The sequence below is a fragment of the Theropithecus gelada genome, chromosome 7b, assembly GCF_003255815.1.
Source record: "Theropithecus gelada isolate Dixy chromosome 7b, Tgel_1.0, whole genome shotgun sequence".
Taxonomy (NCBI): domain Eukaryota; kingdom Metazoa; phylum Chordata; class Mammalia; order Primates; family Cercopithecidae; genus Theropithecus; species Theropithecus gelada.
In genome coordinates, this window is record NC_037675.1 from 23,318,635 (window position 1) to 23,343,474 (window position 24,840).

Genomic DNA, 24,840 nt, shown 5'->3' on the forward strand with positions numbered 1-24,840 from the left:
GAACAGAATCAGCTCTTCCCTTCCCCGCTTTGTGGAGAAGAAATGCAGGGAGGCCTAGAAACAAGAGAGCAAAAGTAGGAGCTTCCTGATTTAGGAAGAGAGACACAAGTGTTCTTCAACCCACATCATCTGGTTTTGTTGTATTTAACCCTTTGGGTTTACAGCCTTACAGTTTGCCCAGTGTATTCAGGTGAAGCGATACAAAAATCACCAAAGGATTCCTGCTTTACCTGATGCCAATTTTGTCACACTCATCATCATCTTTATTGTCACAAAAACTATGAGGTAATATTAACCCATTTCTCAGATTGGGAAACTGAGGCTTACATAAGTTTTGAGATGAAGGCATTTCTGAGATAAAGTAAATGCTGCAGGTACCATAAAATAAGATGAAGAAAAACATATACAACTCCAGAGTTAACCACCTAGACAGCACTTCTCTAATTTTACTGTACATTTAAGAATCATATGAAGACTTTATTTTAAAAATGCTTTATTTCCATAGATTCTGATTCTATAGGTCTGACACAGGGTCAAGAGTCTGCTTTTTTTTTAGTGAGTTGTCTAATGATTTTGATCATTAGATCGAGAGATCTTACTTTGAAAAACACTGCAGTTGGGAGAGTACTGCATTTCAGGAGGATGGATGATATAGACAGGTAATCGATTTTGTGTTAACTTAGATAACAGTGCTAAGGGAACCAGGAAACACACCTAGGAATGCCTTAATGTGGATTATGCCTATTCTGATTAAACTGTATCCTATCATAATTAGTAGAAAATACTGTGTTTTGATGATAAAGAAGGCAATGATTTTTGTTTCAACAACAGAAGGAAATTTATGTATGATTTGAAAGGCAGCAGAGAGGATTAGGGATAGACAAGACTTTTAGTTGCAGACTTTCCAAGAAGAAAATAGGCTAAAACAATATATGAGACTCTCCACTATGAATAAAAGCCTTTTCATTCTTTATTGTCGATTAAGAAATAAAACTTCTATATATTTTTAAAGGCCATAAGCCAATTATCTTAGTGTTTCCTTCAATGTTCTACAATTTAGACATGTTTTATCTAATTGTTTTATTTACTCTTTTTACTCTCTCTGGATTCTTTACAACATTTTAACTTCCTATTAAAGAAAGTTGGTTCCAATACTGTTAAAGCTCTGTTTATTACAGAAGATAGCACTATAGTGCTCTAAACTCTGCCTTTAATGTGCTCATAATAATTCCGGTATAGACCATGCTAATACTTATAATTGTTTAATGACCACGGTTAATCTTTTGCTGCATCCTCATAGCCAGGCTTTCCTTTTCCTGAATCTGTGATGAGTTTGGCTGGCGTGAGGACTGTAATTGAATTTTGTTCCCAAAGCTCACCCTAATATTATATTCCTAATATTATTGGAATACAAATATGTCTATTTACATTTATATATTTATAATCTATACGTTATACATTACACATTTGTATTTATTTATATGTTATATGACATATAATTATTGGAATATATATTTGTCTTTTGGAGAATTTGTTGTGGAATCAAACAAACTTATTTTCCCCATGAGATCAATAGGATATATTGTGGGACATCTTCTGTTATGAATTTGGCAAATAGGACCCACAGCTAAGAACCAAGAGTCATTAGGCATCCACTATTTTTCATTAAGAATGGCTCACATTTTAAGCACAGCTGCACTTCTCAAAAAATTTTTTTAGTAAAAAAATTTAAAAAAGAATGGCCCACAGCTGGACATTCTCTGTAGAGTTAAGAAGCAGCAACTGAACAGGCTCTGCAACCTCCAATTCTCACCTCTTAGCTGGTGTGAGGAGGTAGCGGGGGGATGGGAGGAGTCAAGAAGAGAATGTCATCGAAGTATTCCCCTTTTCCCACAAGCCACTTGAGGGGTCAATACTCCAAAATAATTATTTTCAAAGACAGAGATCTGCTGAATAAAAAGGAACATTGTGTGGCATTTTCGTCTTTGTTCTGAAGCAGATTTTGACCTATGTTTATATCTACTTAAGCAGAAGACAAGGAAACTGGAGAGAGATGGTGGAGTGAGAGGGGCAGTCATGGCCTGCCTGGGTTTCTGCACTGGGCTTGGTGAGGAGGCACGTGTATTCTGTGGGCAGGTGCCACCTCTGAGGTGGCAGGGCTGAGCTGTCCTGCCAGAGCTTCACCCAGAGGAAAAAGTAAGGGGTTGTAGAGGGTTCTCCTGTGTGAGGGGCTGACAGGAAGGGGAGACCCCTCCCTTGAGGAGTCCCTGAGGTCCCTTGGATGCTCTCTCATGGGGGCACTCACCACACACAGGCATTGGTGGTCAGCCAGAGAAGCAACAACACCAGAGGTGCACAGTGGTTAAGTAAGAACAGTTTTGTTGTTTCTTCCCCTTCATCTTTTTCTTTCACCTTAACCCCGGGAAGTTAAAATCAAAGAAAAAGGAGGGAAGAAGAGAACCAAGCAGGCCATGTCCACCTCACTGTGGCCCAGGGTCAGGCCTAAAGTGTGAAGAGCAGAGGAAAGGTGAAGACTGGAGTGTTAAACAGAACTGCCCTGAGGTTTATTTAACCACTCATGCCCCAGAGGTTTGCAGTTTTCTTTCCTAGACCTCTTCAAAAGCATAAGGACCAGGGCCCCTCTGAAGGACCCAGCCATGCTTAAGCCTCTTGGATGCTCTTTTCTTTGGCATCCTTTCCTCTCCCTATCACTCCTCCTAGAAAACGTTTATATAGACTCGGGTAGGCAGACTTGCATTACATCTTTGTATCATTTCCTCTAAGTCAGTTTATGCTGGATTCTTTAATTTGCCTATAAAGCTGACAGTGTTGAAATAAGATGGTAGGAAAGACTTCTTTATTTTTGGTTTCCAGCTATACCTCCTTTCCTGAAAGTAATAAACAGAGAATCACCCAACTGCCTGAATGAAGGAAAAATTATGTAGTTAAAGATAATAATACAAAAAGGCAAACACTTAATATTGCAAAAATGGCTTGTCACACGTGGTGATCATTCTGAAACCACAAATGACCAAAATTGGTGAGGTCCTTCCTGTAACATCACAGGCACATCTAAGTGATTCTTTTCCATATCTGTAAAGTAACTTTACAAAAGCAAGTGGAAGACTTGACCAGGACCTGAACAAAAGCATTCATGTATTTAGTCACAAGAGGGGGTTGCTGCGTCTGTCAATAAGATGCCTGTTCAGTTGGGGAAAGAGTGTTTGGCTCGCAGTCGGTAGTGAAGTCATGCAGAAACTGTGACAAATTATACATTTTATTCTCTTTGTTCTAAGCAGAGAAGTCTGTGCATAGCTTCCAACATTCAATAATTCCTGGCCTTGTCTCAATCCATTATGAAAAGTTTTGTTTCTGCTCAAAATAGGACAATACAGAAAGATGGAGACAGGAAGTAGCTATACAACTTTCAAGTTGAATTGATGTATTTTTCTCAAGTTTTTGGAATAGAGAAACGTAGATATTTTTGGTGGGGAAGATACTGTTTTTTTCTCAATCTATTTCGTTTCTCTTAAACTTGAGAAGATAATGCGAAAAAGTCTTCTAGGCTGCTCCCTTCCTTCTTACAGTCCCCTCCTTTCTTTTCTCTTTTCTCTTCTCTGCATGTCAATTCTTAGTGTGCGTCACCACCAGGCACACTCACGGAGAATGGGGAAAAGTGGGTCAGGGATAGGGTTTCTGGGGTGTAAGGATGAGTGTGATCCCAAGTCTCTTGTTTCTTTTGTACCAAGACATGCAGTCTATAAATGCTCTCCTAGAGACAGATGATATCTAGAGGCATTTCGGGCATCTGGAGACATGGCTTCCTGATCAGGCTCTGATTATACTTTTCTGGTCCCTTTGGACACATTACTCTCTGCATCTGAGCCTCATTTGCTCTTTATTGTTATTTAGATGGGCTTTCTCCATCTTCTTATGATGGTATAAGCCTTGGTGGGGTTTTCCTGAATATAAAGAAACTCATGACAGAGTTGACTGTCTGACTCTTACCCTGGGTAAGAGTTTTAGGCCTAAGAAAGGATGGTGTTCTAAACCAAGAAATCAAAAGAGAAACCTGCTGCCTGCACTGTCTTACTCTCCTTCACCCAAGATGCTAAGGGCAACTGATCAGATAACAGCTGTTTACTTTTTGAGGAGGTTACATCCTCAGTGTGAGGGGCTACATCATACCCAGTGTATTAGTTTGTGCCACAGGCTGGGGACTTAAAAATCAGAAATGTATTGTCTCATGGTTCTGGAGGCAATGTCTGAAGTCGAGATGCCAACAGAATAAAGGAAAGGAGGATCTGTTTCAGGTTTCTCTCTTTGGCTTGTAGATGGCCATCAAACCCCTGTGTCTTCATATCATCTTCCCTCTATGTATATCTGTGTCCAAATTTCTCCCTTTATATTGCATTAGAGCCCACCTCATTTTACTTAGATACCTCTATAATCAAGAAATAATCTTGAACCCAACTCCAAGTAAGGTCACATTCTGAAGTACTTGGGGTTAGGAGTTCAACATATGAATTTTAGAGGGACAAATTTTAGCTTATAACCCTCAGTGAAAGCTGACAGAAGAGTTTACTTTGCTATAGAATTTCCTATATTACTGAATCTGAGGGAAAATAAGAGACAGATCCAGGGAGTCTTGTCTCTTAACTAGTGAGTCTACATAACCCTAGCCATATTTGGCTCTTTCTAGGGGAAAGGAGTCATAGATAAAATTACTTCTCAGTACTATACCAGGGGTCTTCAACAAGTTCATGAAAAATGCATATTACAAAAAACTTATGCATAACTTTTAAATTTTTGCATCAAAATAAACTCCTGCTAACTTGTTATGACATTGTGCACAGTATCGAATTTGAGGCACTAAGAAGGATGAAGGACAAAACAGTTTGGAAAGAGCTCCTATCAGAGCAACGTGAATTCTGCCAATATTGAAACAAAACCAAGCACCAAATTTAAGGTAAAGCTGGGGTTGAAGAATGGTGAAATCATTGAAAAGTTTTTGGGGTCAATTCCCCAAAGAAATTAGTAGTTTACAAATGAATAACTCATTTTACGAAGAGACAAGATGATGTTGAAAATGAAGCACGCAGCGGCAGACCATACACATTGATTGTGAGGAAAAAATTCATCTTGTTCATGCCCTGACTGAAGAGGACTAACGATTAGCAGCAGAAACAATAGCCAACACCATAGACACCTCAACTTGTTCAGCTTACATAATTCTGACTTGAGAATTAAAGTTGAGCAAATTTTCCACTCAGTGGGTGCCAAAATTGTTGCACCCATATCAGCTGCAGACAAAAGCAGATATTTCAATGGGATTTTAAACAAGTGGGATCAAGATCCTAAAGCATTTCTTCAAAGGATTTTAACAGAAAATGAACACGGCTTCACCAGTATAATACTGAGTACAAAGTACAATCAAAGCAGTGACTGCCAAGAAGTGGAAGTGGTCCAGTCAAAGCAAAAGTGGACTGGTCAAGAGCAAAGGTTGTAGCAACAGGTTTTTGTTTGTTTGTTTGTTTTTTGTTATTTTGTTTTTTTGTTTTTGTTTTTTTGCTGAAGGCTTGTTGCTTCTTGACTTTCTGGAGAGGTGAAGAATGACAACATCTACTTATTATTAGAGTGTTTTAAGAAAGTTAGCCAAGGCTTTAGCAGAAATATGCCCAGGAAAAGCTCACCAGAGAGTTCTTCACCACGACAATGTTCCTGCTCATTCCTCTTATCAAACAAGGGCAATTTTGTGAGAGTTTCAATGGGAAATCATTAGGCCTCCATCTCACAATACTGACTTGTTTTCTTCTGACTTATTTTTGTTTCCTAATCTCAAAAAAATCTTTAATGTGCACTTATTTTTTCTTCAATTAATATTAAAAAAAACCTGCATTGACAACATCTACTTATTATTAGAGTGTTTTGAGAAAGTTAGCCAAGGCTAACTATTTCTGCTAAAAAAAAGTGTCTTGAATTTATTGGAGCTTACGTTGAGAAATAAAGTTTATATTTTTTAATTGTTACCTTTTAATTCCATATTTCTATAAACTTTTTGAAGCCCCCTTGTGCCTTGATCTTAAAAATCTGCCTTTATTTGAGGGTCTGGAGATAATCTCGTTTTTCTCCTCAGGGATTATGTGTAATGTTAAAGCCACAAGAGTAGGGCAGTGCTGAAACAAGAAGTGAATATCCCCTGTTCCCACTCTATCATGGAGGAAATGAGAACACAATCTCTGGTATCAACAGTTTGATAACCATTGCCCACAGTAGCTGATTGGAGGTTTAAAGAACGAGATGATCAATCAAATGACTTCACTGCCTGTATTAGTCTGTTCTTGCATTGCGATAAAGAAACACTTGAGATGGGGTAATTTACAAAGGAAAGAGGTTTCATTTGCTGACGGTTCTGACCACTGTACAGAAAACATGTTGTTGGCGTCTGTCTGGCTTCTGGGGAGGCCTGACGAAACTCTCACTCACGGCGGAAGTTGAAGGCAGAGCCAGCACTTCACATGGTTGGAGTAGGAGGAAGAGAGAGAGGACAGGGAAAGTGCCACACACTTTTAAATGACCAGATCTCACAAGAACTCACCATCACAAGAAAAGCACCAAAGGGAAAATTCACCCCCATGATCCAAACACCTCCCACCAGGCCCGACCTCCAACACTGGGGATTACAATTTGAAATGAGATTTTCGGAGGGACACAGACCCAAACCATATCACTGCCCATCCCTGTGGACAATAAGTCTAGTACCCTGGTCCTGCACCAGATAACCCTCAAAGGCACCACCATGTGTTACTACACTGTGGGCAGATTGGACCACACTTGTCTCCCTGGTGAAGAGGGGAGATAACCTCCATTTAAAGAGGGCATTGCACAAGAAAATGTGAGATTAATGGACAAAGGTAGAAAACGAAATGAGAAGAAGGAAAAGGGGAAAAATAAGGAAAAGGTACATGAAATCAAGAACTGCACCAGTAAAGACAAGACAGGGAGAGAGAAGATCCTGAATCTTTCTCCAATCTAACATTTTCATTCTTGGTAAAGGTCCAGTGTCAAGTTCATAAATTGAGCATTATTTTTCTGAGAAATGTCTGGGCTCTCTCAATTTTTTTCAACTGTAGCACAATGCATTGAAAAATAAATGAATCTTGAAAGTTTGCTAACATGAAATCATTATATTAATATTTTTATTTCAACATTTCCCTAGTTTTCTATGCACCTGTATTCCATTTTTATGACGAATCACTTTGTAAATTAAGATGTAATTATTTAAGTATCTAGGCAATATAGAATAAAACTTGATACTTCATTGATTTGCTCCTGACGAGTTCCTAATCACTGTTAAAAGTTTCATCACACTTCCACTGTTTCTATACATTTAAATACAAACTCACAATAAACATACTTTTAAAAATCATAAATAGGATCACACTATATGTAAAATGCTGTGATTCAATTGAATAAGAGAGAGAAGCTTTTGCAACTCAGAAAATGTAACCCACCTTGTACTTTTTTGCAAGTATAGTAACTCACAATACAGATCTACCATAATGTATTGACTATCTATATGGAAAGAATATTTAAATTTTTTCCACATTTTTTAACCATTGCATGCAACGTACAATGCTATAAGTGTATTTATAAGAGTATTTCTTAAGAAAAATTCCCGGCCAAATGGAAATTTTGCATTCAATAATATGTAAACAACATAGATAGACATTTATTAATTATATTTCAGTTATCAGAATATCAGAGCTTCCATTTCCTGACATTACCAACAAAACTGAATATTAATATTATGATTCTGAACTCTCTTTGCAATTTGACAAGTAAGAGATGATAGAAAGGGCCTTTTCACAAAAATGCGAGTTACAGGAAACCAGTCCTTAAGCACTGAAGGCAAGAAGAGACAGCAGTCATAGGAATCTGGAGAAAGTTGCTGTAACAGTATGGAAAACATTTATATATTTTCTCATTTCTAATATAAGCATTTAAGAATATATATTTCTCTCTATGCACTGATTTGGCTGCATTCTACAAATCTGATATTCAGACATTTTTGTTTCTTTAGGAGGAGGAGGAGGAGGTGAAAGTGGAGGAGAAAGAAGCATTTCTCTAGCGGTACTGTGCTTGGTCCTGAAGTGGCAGTGTTTTCATTCCTTTCATTCCATTTCCGCCTCCCACATTTTGCAGATCTGTGTGTGTGTGTGTGTGTGTGTGAGAGAGAGAGAGAGAGAGAGAGAGCAAGCAGAGAGAGAGAGGAGAGACAGAGAGAGAGAGAAAGAGAGAGACTTGTCTCGGATTGGCTGGGCCAACTCTGTTTCCTGTAGAAATGTTTGAACATATGAGATACAAAGCAGAGCGTTTATCTTGTGAGTCATTCTCCATATTTCAGACATAAGATTTCGGTTTTCAGTGGGTCTACATGACAGAAGGAATGGAGACCCTCTTGGGCCTGCTCATCCTTTGGCTGCAGTTGCAATGTGAGTTAGAGGGAACTGGAAATGAGCAAAGAACAGGCCGACTCCAGGACATTTCTCTCAGGAAAGAGGGAGAAAGAAAGGGAGTTGTTATGCCTGTATGATTTCCTGGGAGTTTCTATGGAAATTGAAAAAATAAATTTAAAAGTAATTTCTAAGGAATCATTACCCACTAACCAGTCTATTGCTCTTTTTCTGAACAGGGGTGAGCAGTAAACAGGAGGTGACACAGATTCCTGCAGCTCTGAGTGTTCCAGAAGGAGACAACTTGGTTCTCAACTGCAGTTTCACTGATAGCGCTATTTACAACCTCCAGTGGTTTAGGCAGGACCCTGGGAAAGGTCTCACATCTCTGTTGTTAATTCAGTCAAGTCAGAGAGAGCAAACAAGTGGAAGACTTAATGCCTCGCTGGATAAATCATCAGGACGTAGTACTTTATACATTACAGCTTCTCAGCCTAGTGACTCAGCCACCTACCTCTGTGCTGTGAGACACAGTGTGCAACAGGCACCTGCAACCAGTACCCAAACTCTATAGCTGGGGCTCTAACCACAAGTTTTATCTTGAGACTGAGGAATGTTTTCGCATTAAGAGGTCTTCTAAATTGACACTGTCTCCACATAGAAGTAATTAAATACACAAAACTTGATGTAATAATCTGAAGTTAAACTATGATTCTCTGATCTTTAGATTTTTATCAATTTTAATATAAAAAATAGTTTTATTTCAATTAATTTACATGCTACACAGTTCAGTCTTTTAAAGTGAACAAGTAAGTGTTATTTAATATATTCACAATGTTGTGCAGCTTTTATCTTTGTGTAGTTTCAAAAACTTTTTAACATCTCAAAAGGAAACCACATGACCATTAAGCAGTTACCTTGCCCACCCTCCTCCCAGCCCCTGGCAGCCACCAACCTGTTTTCAGTCTCTATGGATTTTCCTATTCTGTACATTTCATATAAATGGAATAATACAGTAGGTAGTGGCCTTTGTGTATGACTTCTCTCACATGGCATAATTTTCTGAGATTTATTCAACGTAGGAAGGACCAGAGAAAGCTAAATATGCACAACTAAACAATCGCATAGGATACCTCACTTTTTGGTGAGCCTGCTTATATCTTCCCCATGCAAGAGCCTCCAACCAGGACACACCTGAAGCTTCTTCCACTCTAAAGCTTCCCTACTCCTCTGCCTATCTTTAAGTCTCTGCCAAACACAAGGGACGGTAGCTGACTCCTTTGGTATAGCAAGCTCTGAATAAATTGCCTTTGCTTTTCTCATTTAGGTGATCTTCACTTATCTCCACAGATCCCTTGTAAAGACACTTAATTTTTCTTCCCTGCCAAGTTCTCGCTTCACCATAAGAGTCACTTTGCACATGAAAAATTAATGAATCACCATAAGAAATGTTAAAGCTGGAGGGCAGCTTGTTCTCCATTCAGATTGGTCATTGAAGCCTACATCAATCAGATAGTACTTCTTAGATAAGTCAGAGAGATGCATTGATGTAAAGCCCAGTTCTCAATATTTATGTCCCAAACTCTGTCATCAATAAAAGCTTGAAACTCCAAAATCTTCCTGGAAGATTTTCTTATCAACAAGTTCTTGTTCTCATCTATTTCTTTTACTAAATATTCAGGCTCCAAATTGTGTGATGAGGAGTTTGCATTCACAACCTCTGCCATATCTGGGCTACAAAGCTGCTTTCTCGACATCACAAACCAACTCGTGGGTAAGTAATGCATTCAGATATATGAGCTATAAAGGAGCTTAAATAGTGGGGGACTTCACCACCCCGCTGACTATATTAGGAAGATCATCAAGGCAGAAAACTAACAAAGAAATTCTGGACTTAGGGCTGAGCACGGTGGCTCACGCCTGTAATCCTAGCGCTTTGGGAGGCTGAGATGGGCAGATCACGAGGTCAGGAGATTGAGACCATCCTGGCAAACATGGTGAAACCCTGTCTCTACTAAAATACAAAAAAAAATAGCCAGGTGTGGTGGTGCATGCCTGTAGTCCCAGCTACTCGGGAGGCTGAGGCAGGGGAATCGCTTGAACCTGAGAGATGGAGATTGCAGTGAGCAGAGATTGCAGTGAGCCAAGATTGTGCCACTGCACTCCATCCTGGTGACAGAGTTAGACTCCATCTCAAAAAAAAAAAAAAAAGAAATTCTGGACTTAAACTTGACTAATTGGATCCGACAGAATTTTATAGAATACTTCACTCATCAACCACAGAATATACATTCTTCTCATTGGCCATAAAGCAAGTCTCAATAAATTTTTTAAAAATTTGAAATTATACCAATCATACTCTTAGACAACAGTGAAATAAAAATGGAAATCAATACTAAGGAGATCTCTCAAAATCACACAATTACATGGAAATTAAACAACTTGCTCCTGGATGATTTTAGATAAACCATGAAATTAAGACAGACATCAAAAAAATTATTTAAAATAAATGAAAACAGAGACACAACATACAAAAATCTCTGGGATACAGCAAAATCGATGATAAGAGAAAAGTTTATAGCTCTAAATGCCAACGTCAGAAAATAAGAAAGATCTTAAATTAACAATCTAACATCATGCGTAGAGAAACTAGAAAAAGGACAAACTAGCTTCAAAGCTAGCAAAGAAAATAAATAACTAAAATCAGAGCAGAACTAAATAAAATTAAGACACAAAAATCCATACAAAGGATAAATAAAGCCAAAAGTTGGTTCTTTGAAAAAAACCAACAACAACAAGATGTGTAGACTGCTAGCTAAATTAACAAAGAAATAAAGAGAAGTTCCAGATAAGCACAATGAAAAATGACAAAGGCAGCATTACAAATGATACCACAGAAATAAAAAAGATGCTCAGAGACTATTGTAAACATTTCTATGCACATAAACTAGAAAATCTAGAGAAAGTGCTTGAATTCCTGGAAGCACACAATCTTCCAAGATTCAGTCAAGAAAAAAATTAAATCAGTCATTAAGAATCTACCAATCAAAAAAAGTCCTGGGCAAGAAGGATTCACAGCCAAATTGTACCACATGTACAAAGAAGAGCTTGTACCAATCCTGCTGAAATTATTCCAAAATATTGAGGAAGACGGACTCCTTCCTAACTCATGCTATAAAGCTAGCCTCACCCTGAAACAAAAACATGGTAAAGACACAAAGAAAAAAGAAAACTACAGGCCAATATTCCTCATGCATCTAGATGTGAAAATTCTCAACAAAATACTAGCAAACCAAAACCAGTACTACATCAAAAAGTTAATTCACCAGAATCAAACAGGCTTTATTCCTGGGATGCAAGGTTTGTTCAACATATGCAAATTAATAAATATGATTCACCCCATAAACATAATTAAAAACAAAGCCATATGATCATCTCAATAGACACGGAAAAAACTTTTGATAAAGTCCAATATCCCTTCATAATAAAACCTTTAACAAATTAGGCACTGAAGAAACATACCTCAAATTAATAACAGCCATCTATGACAAACCCACAGCCAACATCATATTGAACAGGTAGAAACTGAAAGCATTCCTCTTGAGAACTGGAACAGGAAAACAGTGCCCCTCTTACCACTCCTAGTCAACATAGTGTTGGAAGTCCTAGCCACAGCAATCAGGCAAGAGAAAAAATAAAAGATGTTGAAGTAAGAAAAAAGGAAGTCAAAGTATCTCTCTTTGCTGACAATATGATTCTATACCTAGAAAATCCTAAAGACTCTGCCGAAAGACTCCTGGAACTGATCAATCTTTCACTTCCTTGGTTAGATGGATTCCTGGGTATTTAACTTTTTTGTGTCTAGGGTAAATGGTATGAGAGATCTCTACAAGGATAACTACAAAACACTGCTGAAAGAAATCAGAGTCAACACAAATAAATGAAAAACTATTCCATGCTCATGAATTGAAAGAATGAATATTGTTAAAATGGCAATAGTGCCAAAAGCAGTCTAAAGATTCAATACTATCCCTATCAAACTCCCATCATTATTTTTCACATAATTAGACAAAACTATTCTAAAATTCATACGGAACCAAAAAAGAGCCCAAATTACCAAAGCAAAAAGAACAAAGACAGAGGCAGTACATTACTCAACTTCCATCTACACTATAATGCTACAGTAACCAAAATTATAATGGTAACAGTACAAAAACAGACAGACAGACCAATGGAACAGACTAGAGAACAGAGAAATAAAGCCATATACCTACAATCATTTAATCTTCCACAAAGCCAAGGAAAACAAGCAATGGGGAAAGGATTCCCTATTCAATAAATAAATGGAATTAAAAACAAAAGATTTACAGTGAGACCTCAAACTATCAAAATTTCAGAATAAAACCTAGGAAATACCCTTCTTGACATCAGTCTTGGCAAAGGATTTTTGGCTTAAGTCCCCTAAAGTAATTGCAACAAAAATAAAAATTGACAAGAGGAACCTAAATAAGGAGCTTCTGCCTAGCAGAAGAAACTATCAACAGAGTAAACACACAACCTATAGAACGTGAGATAATATTTGCACACTATGCATCCAACAAAGGTCTTATATCCAGACTCTACAAGGAACTTAAACAAGTCAATAATAACAACACAAATAACCGCATTAAAAGATGGACAAAGGCTGGGCGCGGTGGCTCACGCCTGTAATCCCAGCACTTCGGGAGGCCGAGGCGGGCGGATCACGAGGTCAGGAGATCGAGACCATCCTGGCTAACACAGTGAAACCTCGTCTCTACCGGAAAAAAAAAAAAAAAAAAACCACAGAAAAAATTAGCCGGGTGTGCTGGCAGTTGCCTGTAGTCCCAGTTACTGGGGAGGCTGAGGCAGGAGAATGGCGTGAACCCGGGAGGCAGAGCTTGCAGCGAGCCGAGGTTGTGCCACTGCACTCCAGCCTGGGCCACAGAGCGAGACTTCATCTCAAAAAAAAAAGTTCGACAAAGGACAAGAACAGACACTTCTCCGAAGAAGACATGTCCAAGTGGCCAACAATTGTATGAAAACAATTCTCATCATCACTAATCATCAGAGGAATGCAAATCAAAACCACAATGAGATGCTATCTCATACCAGTCAGAATGGCTATTATTAAAAAGTCAAAAAAAGATGCTGGCTAGGCTGTGTAGAAATAGGAACACACACTCTGTTGATGGGGATGTAAATTAGTTCAGCCTCTGTGAACAGTCTGCAGAACAGTTTGGAGATTTCTCAAAAAACTTGAAACAGATCTACCATTCAACCCAGCACTCCCATTACTGGGTATATATCAAAGGAAAATAAATCATTCTACCAAAAAGACACATGAACTCGCATGTTCATTGCAGTGCTATTCACCATAGCAAGAATATGGAATCAACCTAGGTACCTGTCAAAGGTGGATTGAATAAAGAAAATGTGGCACATGTACACCATGGAATACTCTGCAGCTACAAAAAAGAATGAACTCATGGCATTTGCAGCAACATGGATGCGCCTAGAGGCCAAATTCCTAAGTAAATTAATGCAGAAACAGAAAAACCAAATACCACGTTTTCTCACTTGTAAGTGGGAGCTAAGCATTGGGTACACAAGGACATAAAAATAGGAACAATAGATACCGGGGTCTTCTGACGAGGGTAGGACTGAAAAACTACCTATCGGATACTATGCTCACTACCTGAATGACAGGATCATTCATACCCCATACCTCAGTGTCACGCAATATACCCATGTAATGGACCTGCACATATACCCTCAAACCTAAAATAGAAGTTGAAATTGTAAAAAAATTAAAAATAAAATTGGATATAGTTATGAAAAAGGGGGCTTGATTAGTGCTACTTTAATAGCTATTATGTTCCATGATATAAATGAACTTCTATTGTTAGTGAAAATTAATGAACTACATTGCAAGAATAAATGTGAGAGTTCACCCTTGAAAGAAGTTACTTTCTCCTACACATGTGGTAACAGCATCTTAGGTAGGCAAACACTTTGCTGTTGGCAATACAGCAGTGAACAGTTAGAATTTAACAGGGAAGATGTATACACACAATAAAGCAATTCAAACAAATATTCAACACTTGAAAAGGACAATAAATTTTAAAAATGAATATGAAAGATGATAAAATTGTGTTTACTTTGGCAGGGTGGGGATTATGCTGCTGGTGGTCAGAGAAGCCCTTTTCCAGAAAATAGTTACATTGAGGTATGTCAGAAAGATCGCAATAGCAAAGTTAAGGTTTCTGCTAAGAAGAGCTGTAGGCAGAGAGAACCACTTCTCTCTGGTGATTAAGGATACAATAAACTTAATTAATAAATGTTTTGTGTGTGTTCTGACTTCTCCACCAAGTGACTGTTTGCCCCTCTCTTTCTCTCTCTGCAGCCCTTTCTATTCCCTAAGACATAACAATATTGAAAATTGGCTAAATAATAACCCTACAATGACCTCTTTTTTTTTTTTTGAGATGGAGTCTCACTGTCTCCCAGGCTGGAGTGCAGTGGCACCATCTCGGATCACTGCAAGTTCTGCCTCCCAGGTTCAATGGCTATTCTCCTGCCTCAGCCTCCCGAGTAGCTGGGACTATAGGCGCCTGTCACCATGCCCGGCTAATTATTTGTATTTTTAGTAGAGATGGGGTTTAACCGTGTTAGCCACGATGGTCTTGATCTCCTGACCTCGTGATCTGCCTACCTTAGCCTCCCAAAGTGCTGGGATTACAGGCGTGAGCCACCGCACCCGGCCCCTACAATGACTTCTAACTGTTCAAGTGGAAGGAAGAGTTGCATATCTCTCATATTATTTATTTTTCTTTTTGTGGAGATGGGGTCTCACTCTGTTGCCCAGGCTGGTCTCAAACTCCTGGGCTCAAGCAATTCTCCTGCCTTGGCCTCCCAAAGAGCTGGGATTATAGGCATGAACCATCATGATGGGACTCTCATTTTAAGCCAAAAGCTAGAAATGATTAAGCTTAGTGAGAAAAGCATGTCAAAAGCCAAATCAATAGGCTGACATATAGACCTCTTGAACTAAACAGCCAAGTTGTGAATGCAAAGGAAAATTTATTGAGGAAAATTAAAAGTGCTACTCCAGGTAAACACATAAACGATAAGAAAGTAAAACAGCCTTACTGCTGATATGGAGAAAGTTTTCGTGTTCTGGATAAAATATCAAACTAGTTACAACATTCACTTAAGCTGAAGCCTAACGCACAACAAGGCCCCAACTCTCTTCAATTCTATGAAGTCTGATAGAGGTGAGGAAGCTGCCAAAGGAAAGTTTGAAGCTAGAAGAGGTTGTTTCCTGAGGTTTAGGAAATGAAGTCATCATCATGACATAAAAGTGCAAGGCAAAGCAGGAAGTGCTGATGTAGAAGCTGCAGGGAGTTATCCAGAAGATCTAACTAAGACCATTGATGAAGGTGGCTACACTAAACAACAGATTTTCATTGTAGACAAAACAGCTTTCTATTGGAAGAAGATGCCATGTGGGACTTTCATAGCTAGAGAGAGGAAGTCAATGCCTGACTTCAAAACTTCAAAGGACAGCCTGATTCTCTTGTTAGGTGCTAATGCAGCTGATGACTTTAAGTTAAAGCCAATGCTCATTTACCATTCTGAAAATTCTAGGACCCTTAAGAATTATGCTAAGTCTACTCTGCCTGTGCTCTATAAATGGAACAACAAAGCCTGGATGACAGCACATCTGTTTATAGCATGGTTTACTGAATATTTTAAGCCCAATGTTGAGATCTACTGCTCAGTAAAAAAAGATTCCTTTCAAAATGGTACTGCTGATTAACAATGCACTTGGTCACCCAAAAGTACTGATGGAGATGTACAAGGGGATTAATGTTTTCTTGTCTGCTAATGCAACATCCATTCTGCAGCCCATGGATCAAGGAACAATTTTGGCTTTCAAGTCTCACTATTTAAGAAATATATTTTACGAGGCCATAACTGGCATAGATAGTAATTCCTCTGATGGATCTCGGCAAAGTAAATTGAAAATCTTCTACATAATACCATTAAGAACATTTGTAACTCATGGAAGAAGGTCAAAATATCAATATTAACAAGAGTTTGGAAGAAGGTGATTCCAACACTCATAGATGACTTTGAAAGGTTCAAGACCAGTGGAGTAAGTAACTGCAGGAGTAAACAATTCTGTAGAATAAGTAACTGAAATAATTTTGATATTGATGGTTCTTGTTTATTTTAGCTATCTAGGACACTGCTATAGAAAGCTTTTAAGAATGCGAGGGAAATAATGGGTTTGGTAGGGTTAAGTTGTTTTCTTTCCTGGAGGCAGTGAATGAGTTGAAAGGCTCTTGAGGTGCCCTCTGGAGCTCAGAATTTTTAAATGTCAGTTTTAAAAGATCCAAATGATAATAAAAATATAATGGTAGATAGCAGGAGAACTAGAATTAGAAGTGGAACCTGAAGATGTGATTGAATCTCATGATAAAACTAACAAATAAGGAGTTTCTTTTCATGGGTGAGCAAAGAAAGTAGTTTCTTGAGATGGAATCTACTCCTGGTGAAGATGCTGTGAACATTGGAACATTGTTAAGATAACAACGAAGGATTTAGAATATTATATAAACTTAGTTGATAAAGCCATAGCAGGGTTTTAGAGGCGTGACACAAATTTTGAAAGAAGTTCTACTATGGGTAAAATGCCATCAAACAGTATTGCAGGCTACAGAGAAATCTTTCATGAAAGGAAGTATTAATTGATGCAGCAAACTTCATTGCTGTCTCATTTTAAGAAATTGCTATAGTCACCCCAACCTTCAGCAACCACATCCTGATCAGTCAGCATCCATCAACATTAAGGCAAGATCCTCCACCAACAAAAAGATATGACTTGCTGAAGAATCAGATGATCGTTAGCATTTTTTAGTAATAAAGTACATTTTAATTAATGTATGTACATTGTTCTTCATAGTGCTATTGTCCACTTAGTAGACTATGGTGTAGTGTAAACATAGTTTTTACAAGCACTGAGAAACCAAACAGTTTGCATGACTCACCTTATTATGGTGGTCTATAATCAGCAATATTTCAGAGGTATGACTGTATTTGACTTTGCCATCAACTCAATGACTTACACCCCAGAAATTGTCATTAGCAGAAGCATACCAACGGTCAGGCAGTGGGAGTGGTTTGCTCCAGTTGCAGGTAATAACGGGGTGCTTTAGAGAGCTTTTTAAAAACAATGTAAAAATGATTAATAGACAAGCTGATTTTTATTACCATATGCCAGGAATTCTAAACTACGTCAATGATAAAAAATATTTTGTTGGCCTAAGTGCTAAACAAATGCAGAGGTTACTACTTAGTTTTAATAATAAATGTATGCTTCAAATTATCACATTTTTATTTCTTATCATGTAATAAACAGTTTTCTACATGAAAGTTATTTTGGAGAATTCTCAGTTTTGCAGCTGTCTTCAACACACCTGGATTGTAATACAGCGATTTTCCACATATCTTTTATTCAGTTTCCTCTAATAATATATTATCTTGCAAAACAATGATATCATTACAGCCAGAATATGGATGTCGGTATAGTCAAGATACAGAACATTTCCATCTCTACAACGATCCCGTTTCCCTTTTATAGCAATAGCAACTTACATTATGCCACCATCTACTATTTAACGCCTGGCAACCATTAATTTGTTCTCCATTTCCATAATTTTATCATTTCAAGAATGCTATATAAATGGAATCACTCAGGATGTTAATGAACATGTTGGGATTTATTTTTTCACTCTACATAATTATCTGGAGATTCATACAGGTTGTTGTGTATATTAATATTTCATTCCTTTTCATTACTGAGTAGAATTCCATAGTATGGATATACAAGTTTGTTTAACCAATCACTTAATGAAGGACATGTGGGTTGTTTCCAGTTTTGAGCTATTACGATTAAAGCTGCTATAAGTGTTCATGTACAGGTTTTTGTATGAAGGTGAGTCTTCATACTCTGGAATATATACCAAGTAGTACAATTAATGAGACATGGGGTAAGTGTATGTTTAGTTTTATAACAAATTGCCAAAGTATTTTCTAGATTGCTGTACCATCTTGCATTCTCACCAGCAATGTTTGAGTAATCTAATTTCTCCACATTTCTGCTAGCATTTCATGTTGTCATTGGTTAATACTTCAGCAACTCTAAGAGGTATGGAGAATTCACTGTAGTTTTACTTTGCATATTTCTAACAGCCAATGATGTTAAGCATTTTCAGTTTTTCTTTCTTTTTTAAATTAACTAAAGCCCATACTTTATTCCTAGTTCCTTAGTTTTTGCCCAAATGTCCTTTTTATGTCTGCAGGGTCTGTCATTCCCTGTTTCATTCCTAATATTAGTAATTTGTCCTTTTTTTCTTTGTTTTATTACAAGTTTGTCAGTTTTACCCATCTTTTTAAAAATAGCTGTTTGATTTTTTTCTTTTTTCCAGTTGTTTTCTGTTTTCAGTTCTATTGATTTCTGCTTTTATCTTGATTATTTCCTTCCTTAAACTTGCTTTGGGTTAATTTTTTCCTTCTTTTTCTTGGTTCTTGAGGTGGGAACTTAGATTTTTGATTGGATACGTTTTTCATTTCTAATATTTGCGTTTAGGGATATACATTTTCTCTCAATGCTGCTTTGACTATGTCCTACAAATTTTGGTATGTTGTGTTTTCATTTCCACTAGGTTCAGTATATGATTGATTTCCCTTGAGACTTCTTTGATCCTTGGATTATTAGGAAGTATGTTGTTTAATTTTCAAATATTTGGAGATTTTTCTGCTATCTTTCTGATATTCACTTATAATTGTATTCCATTGTGGTTATGGAACATACTCTTTATTATTTCAAATCTTTTACATTAAATTTGTTGAGGTTTGTTTTGTGGCCTAAGATATGGCTTACCTGGTATACGTTCTACAGGTGTTTGAAAAGATTGTTTATTCTGCCATTGGTAGGTGCCGTGTTCTAGAAATGGCTATTAGATCCTGTTGGTTAGCAGAGTTGTTGAGTTCTTCTATGTCCTTGCTAATTTTCTGGCAAGCTGTTCTATTAGTTATTGAGAGTGGGGTGTTGAAGTTTCCAACTATAATTCTAGAATCATCTGTTTCTACTTTCATTGCTATGAGTTTTGCTTCCATGTATTTTTCAGCTCTTTCGGTTGGTGTATACACATTTAGCATTGCTATGCTTTCTTGATAGACTGACCCTTTCAATAATATATAATGTTCCTTTCTGTCTCTGGTAATTTGCTTTGCTTACAAGTCTACTTTACCTGATATCAATATAATTATTTTGACTTTCCTTTGATTAATGTTTGCATGATATATATTTTACTTTCAGCATGCCTATGTCATTAAGTTAGAAATGAGGTTTTTGTAGACAGCTGCAGTTGGATCATATTTCCACTCTTTTTACTTTCTCTGTATTTTAACTCCTTTTTCATTGCTGTTTGTAGACCAATCTCTGTATCTTAATTGGCATATGTACATCATTTGCATTTAATGTAATTTATATTTTAGGGATTAATCTTCCATTTAATTTTTTTCTTTGTTTGTTCTGTTTTTTGTTCCCCTGTGTTTTATCCCCTAACTTCTTGTGGATTATTTGACGTTTTCTAAAATTCCATTCAATTTACCTATAATGCCTTGGATGTATATTTTTGTGTAGCTTTCTTCAGTGTTTGCTCTAATGGCTATTATAAACAGAGAACACAGATGTCTATTGGTGATGTCATTCCACCAATTTAAATGAAGTATAAAAACATTCTCTCCCTTTACATTCAGTTGTCCTCACCAATTCATAATACAGTTTTCTTTATGTTTTCCCCAATATATGTTTAGAACCTTATCAGACAGTGTTATTATTTTTGCTTGATCCATCAGCCATAATTGAAGATACTCACAAGGAAAAGGAAAGTCAACTGTTTTTGCCCATATTTTTGGTTATTTTGTTCTTTTTATTTCCTGATGTCCTGAGGTTCTTAATTTTGTTTATGCTAAGAGAGCTCCTTTAGAGTTTTTTTTAGGGTAGTTCTGCTGGTGACAATTTTTTTTAAGTTTTCCTTTATTGGAGAATGTCTTGGTTTCCACTTCACTCCTGAATGATAGTTTCATTTTTTTTTTTTTACACTTTAAGTTCTAGGGTACATGTGCACAACGTACAGGTTTGTTACATATGTATACATGTGCCATGTTAGTGTCCTGCACCCATTAACTTGTCATTTACATTAGGTATATCTCCTAATGCTATCCCTCCCCCCTCCCCCCTCCCCACAATAGGACCCAGTGTGTGATGTTCCCCTTCCTGTGTCCAAGTGATCTCATTGTTCAATTCCCACCTGTGAGTGAGCACATGTGGTATTTGGTTTTCTGTTCTTGTGATAGTTTGCTGAGAATGATGGTTTCCAGCTGCATCCATGTCCCTACAAACGACACGAACTCATCCTTTTTCATGGCTGCATAGTATTCCATGGTGTAGATGTGCCACATTTTCTTAATCCAGTCTGTTACTGATGGACATTTGGGTTGATTCCAAGTCTTTGCTATTGTGAATAGTGCCACAATAAACATACGTGTGCATGTGTCTTTACAGTAGCATGACTTATAATCCTTTGGGTATATCCCCAGTAATGGGACGGCTGGGTCAAATGGTATTTCTAGTTCTAGATCCTTGAGGAATCACTACACTGTTTTCCACAATGGTTGAACTAGTTTACAATCCCACCAACAGTGTAAAAGTGTTCCTATTTCTCCACATCCTCTCCAGCACCTGTTGTTTCCTGACTTTTGAATGATTGCCATTCTAACTGGTGTGAGATGGTATCTCATTGTGGTTTTGATTTGCATTTCTCTGATGGCGAGTGATGATGAGCATTTTTTCATGTGTCTGTTGGTTGTATGAATGTCTTCTTTTGAGAAGTGTCTGTTCGTATCCTTTGCCCACTTTTTGATGGGGTTGTTTGTTTTTTTCTTATAAATTTGATTGAGTTCTTTATAGGTTCTGGATATTAGCCCTTTGTCAAATGAGTAGACTGCAAAAATTTTCTCCCACTGAATGATAGTTTTATATATATATAATTCTGATTGACAGTTCTCTCTTAGCACTTGAAAAATATCTGGCCACTTCCTTCTGGTCTCCCTGGTTTCTATTGAGAAATATACTGTCATTGGAATTGTTTATTTCCCTTGAATAATTTGCCATTTTCTTTAGGCTGCTTTCAAGATTTGTTCTTTTTTAATTTTCAGATTTCATTATGATGTGTATTGGCATAATTTTTTTAGGTATATTCTGAATAGGATGCTGTCACCCTCCTGTATCTGTAGGGTTATGACTCTTCACAAATTCAGAAGTTTTCAGCCATTATTTCTTTGAGAACTTTTTAGCTCTATTTTCTTTTTATACTTCATATAGAATTCTGATAACAAAAATATTAAGACTTTTATTATAGAACTACAGACGTCTGAGGCTCTGATCATCTTTTTCAGTCTATTTTCGTTCTGTTGCTCAGATGGACAATTTCTCTTGTTCTGTTTTCTAATTCACTGGTTCTTTTCTCTGACCTATCCATTTTGCTGTTGAGCTTATCCAATGAGTTTTTAACTTCAGTTATTTTACTTTCAGTTCTAAAATTTTCATTTGTTTCATTTTCTATCTTCTATTTCTTTGGTGAGACATTCTACTTTAAAAATTTACTTTGAACATGTTTATAATTGCTTGTTGAAGCATTTGAAAATGATGTCTGTTTTAAAACTCTTGTCAGATAATTTTAACACTTGGGTCATCTAGGTGTTGGTGTCTGTTGATTATATTTTCTCATTCATTTTGAGATTTTCCGTGTTCTTCATATGATGTGTGATTTTTCTGTTGAAACAAGGATGTTTTGAGTAGTATGTTGGGCAACTCTTATTTTTAAATCCAAGTTCTGGAAGCCCCTTTGCAATGTCTTTTTGATGTTATTCTTTAACCGTCTCATATTATCACCATTCCTACTGCTGTAGGCTCTATTCTCTACTCAGTCTGAACACTGTCCATGGGAAATTTCATCTACTCAAAAGGCTTCAATTATCATTTAAGCAACCTGAGTTGACCACAGATGATAAAACTAGGCTCTGGAGTTATACGGACTTGGGTTCTAAATCCTGCTCTGTCTCTTAATAGCATTGGGACTTGAATAATTTAACTTAACATTTCTAAAGCTAAATTTTCTCATATGTAAAATAAAATTAGTAACATATTAGCTTTTTATATTAGGTAAGATCTTCTCTATGAGACATATAGCTGATAAATCATTCCGAAATACTTTCTTTATGATTGGAGAAAGATTTAATGTAAAGTTAATGAAGCTTAAGCTTCAGGGTCTCTTTCTTGAACAGGTACCTTTCAAGGCCCTAGGAAAGACTATAGCACTGTGCCCACATTGTCATATATTTTGTATATTTTTCTAAAAGTAGGATATTTTAACCACAATTAGTTAAGACCCTTGTTTTCCTACTCCAATTTCCCACTTTGGTGACAAAGTGACCATAAGTTTATTTGGAACCCAACTAATGTGAATTTGAATTAGGGATGCATTTAATTTGGATTTCATTGGATTTCTTCATATGACTCACAGTTACTTTATTCTATATTTAGATGTTAGCTAGAAATATTTCACAGGCTTTGAACAAAAATGTTTGATAACTACCTTTACATTACACTATTTAGCCTCTCCTTGCTAATGATCCATTCACAGATCTTTGTTTCCTTAACTTAACAGGGAGATTGTCCTTGATGGGCCCTATCCAATCAAGTGGGTTCTTTAAAAGGGTTAGGCTTTTAAAAGGCTTAGGCTTCTTCTGAGCAGAGAGCCTCCTGCTAGAGGAGTCAAGCTGCCATGAGTTCTACAGCTACAAGAAAATGACTTCTGCCAATAACTAAATGAGCTTGGAAGAGGACTCCCGAGTCTCAGACAAGACTCTGACCTTAGCTGACTCTTTGATTACAGCTTTATGAGATCCAGCTTAGCTGTGCCTTACGGAAACTGTAAGATAATTAATAGGTGTTATTCTAAGTTACTATGTCCATGGCAATTTGTTATACAGCAACAGAAAACTAATACAGACTTAATACACTAGTTAATGAGTGTCATCAGTCATAATACTTAGGATTTATTACAGAATAAGAAAACTTAAAATGTAGTGAAGTCTCATAGCACATAGTAACTTGATAGTAACTTTCTCAAATTTGACTATATTCCTAAAAATTTACATGACATTAGCATAATGCACTGTGAATTTAAAAAATTGATCAAACATCTTTGGAGTAAAGACTGCATTATCTTATTTTTTCTATATAGGAAATACTACAAATTTATTGTCATATGAAGTCAACTAAGAAGCATGGAACCAAAAAATATAAAAACAAAAAATATTAATGCTGACAAGGATGTGGAGAAAAGGGAACCCTTGTACACTGTCAGTAGGAGTGTAAATTAGTAAAACCACTATGGAGAACAGTATGGAGTTTCCTCAAAAAACTAAAACCTGAGCTACCATAAGATCCAGCAATTCCACTGCTGAGTATATACCCAGAAGAAAGGAAATCAGTATATTGAAGAGGTATCCGTACTCCTGTTTGTTGCAGCATTGTTTACAACAGCTAAGATTTGGAAGCAATCTAAGTGTCCATCAACAGATGAATGAATAAATAAAATGTGGTACATATACACAATGGAGTATTATTCAGTCATAAAAAAGAATGAGATCCTGTCATTTGCAAGAACATAGATGGAATTGGAGCTCATTATGTTAAGTGACATAAGCCAGGCACAGAAAGACAAACATTTCATGTTCTCATTTATTTGTGGGATCTGAAAATCAAAACAATTGAACTCATGGACATAGAGAGTAGAAGGATGGTTACCAGAGACTGGGAACGGTGGTGGGGGGATGAGAGGGGAGGTGGGGATGGTTAATGAGTACAAAAATATAGAAAGAATGAGTAAGACCTACTATTTGATAGCATAACAGGGTGATTATAGTCAAAATAATTTAATTGTGCATTTTAAAATAATGTACAATTACACTAAAAGTGTAACTGGATTGTTTGTAACACAAAGGATAAGTGCTTAAGGAGATGAATACCCCATTCTCCATGATATGATTATTTCACATTGCATGCCTGTATCAAAACAGTTCATGTACCCCAAAAATATATACACCTACTATGTACACACAAAAATTGAAAATTTAAAAATTTAAAAATAAATAAAGTATTATAGAAGTGTGTCAGATAAATAAGTAATAAAATACATAAATTTCTGAATTTTATATTTATGGT

At 36.9% G+C, this 24,840-nt stretch overlaps 7 gene segments (V, D, J or C); all 7 read left to right on the plus strand.

Annotated features, from left to right (window-relative positions):
* Positions 1–24,840, plus strand: part of LOC112629379 — an 881,832-nt gene that overhangs the window by 421,560 nt on the left and 435,432 nt on the right.
* LOC112629380 overlaps positions 1–24,840 on the plus strand; it is a 766,638-nt gene that overhangs the window by 333,158 nt on the left and 408,640 nt on the right.
* The window catches only part of LOC112629366, a 772,346-nt gene that overhangs the window by 291,613 nt on the left and 455,893 nt on the right, over positions 1–24,840 (plus strand).
* The window catches only part of LOC112629369, a 661,469-nt gene that overhangs the window by 215,748 nt on the left and 420,881 nt on the right, over positions 1–24,840 (plus strand).
* Positions 1–24,840, plus strand: part of LOC112629376 — a 484,771-nt gene that overhangs the window by 55,365 nt on the left and 404,566 nt on the right.
* LOC112629375 overlaps positions 1–24,840 on the plus strand; it is a 451,949-nt gene that overhangs the window by 39,563 nt on the left and 387,546 nt on the right.
* The window catches only part of LOC112629378, a 416,220-nt gene continuing 399,679 nt past the window's right edge, over positions 8,300–24,840 (plus strand). Inside the window, 2 exon segments of the V gene segment in view lie at positions 8,300–8,495; positions 8,696–8,979. Coding sequence covers positions 8,438–8,495; positions 8,696–8,979 — 342 coding nt within the window.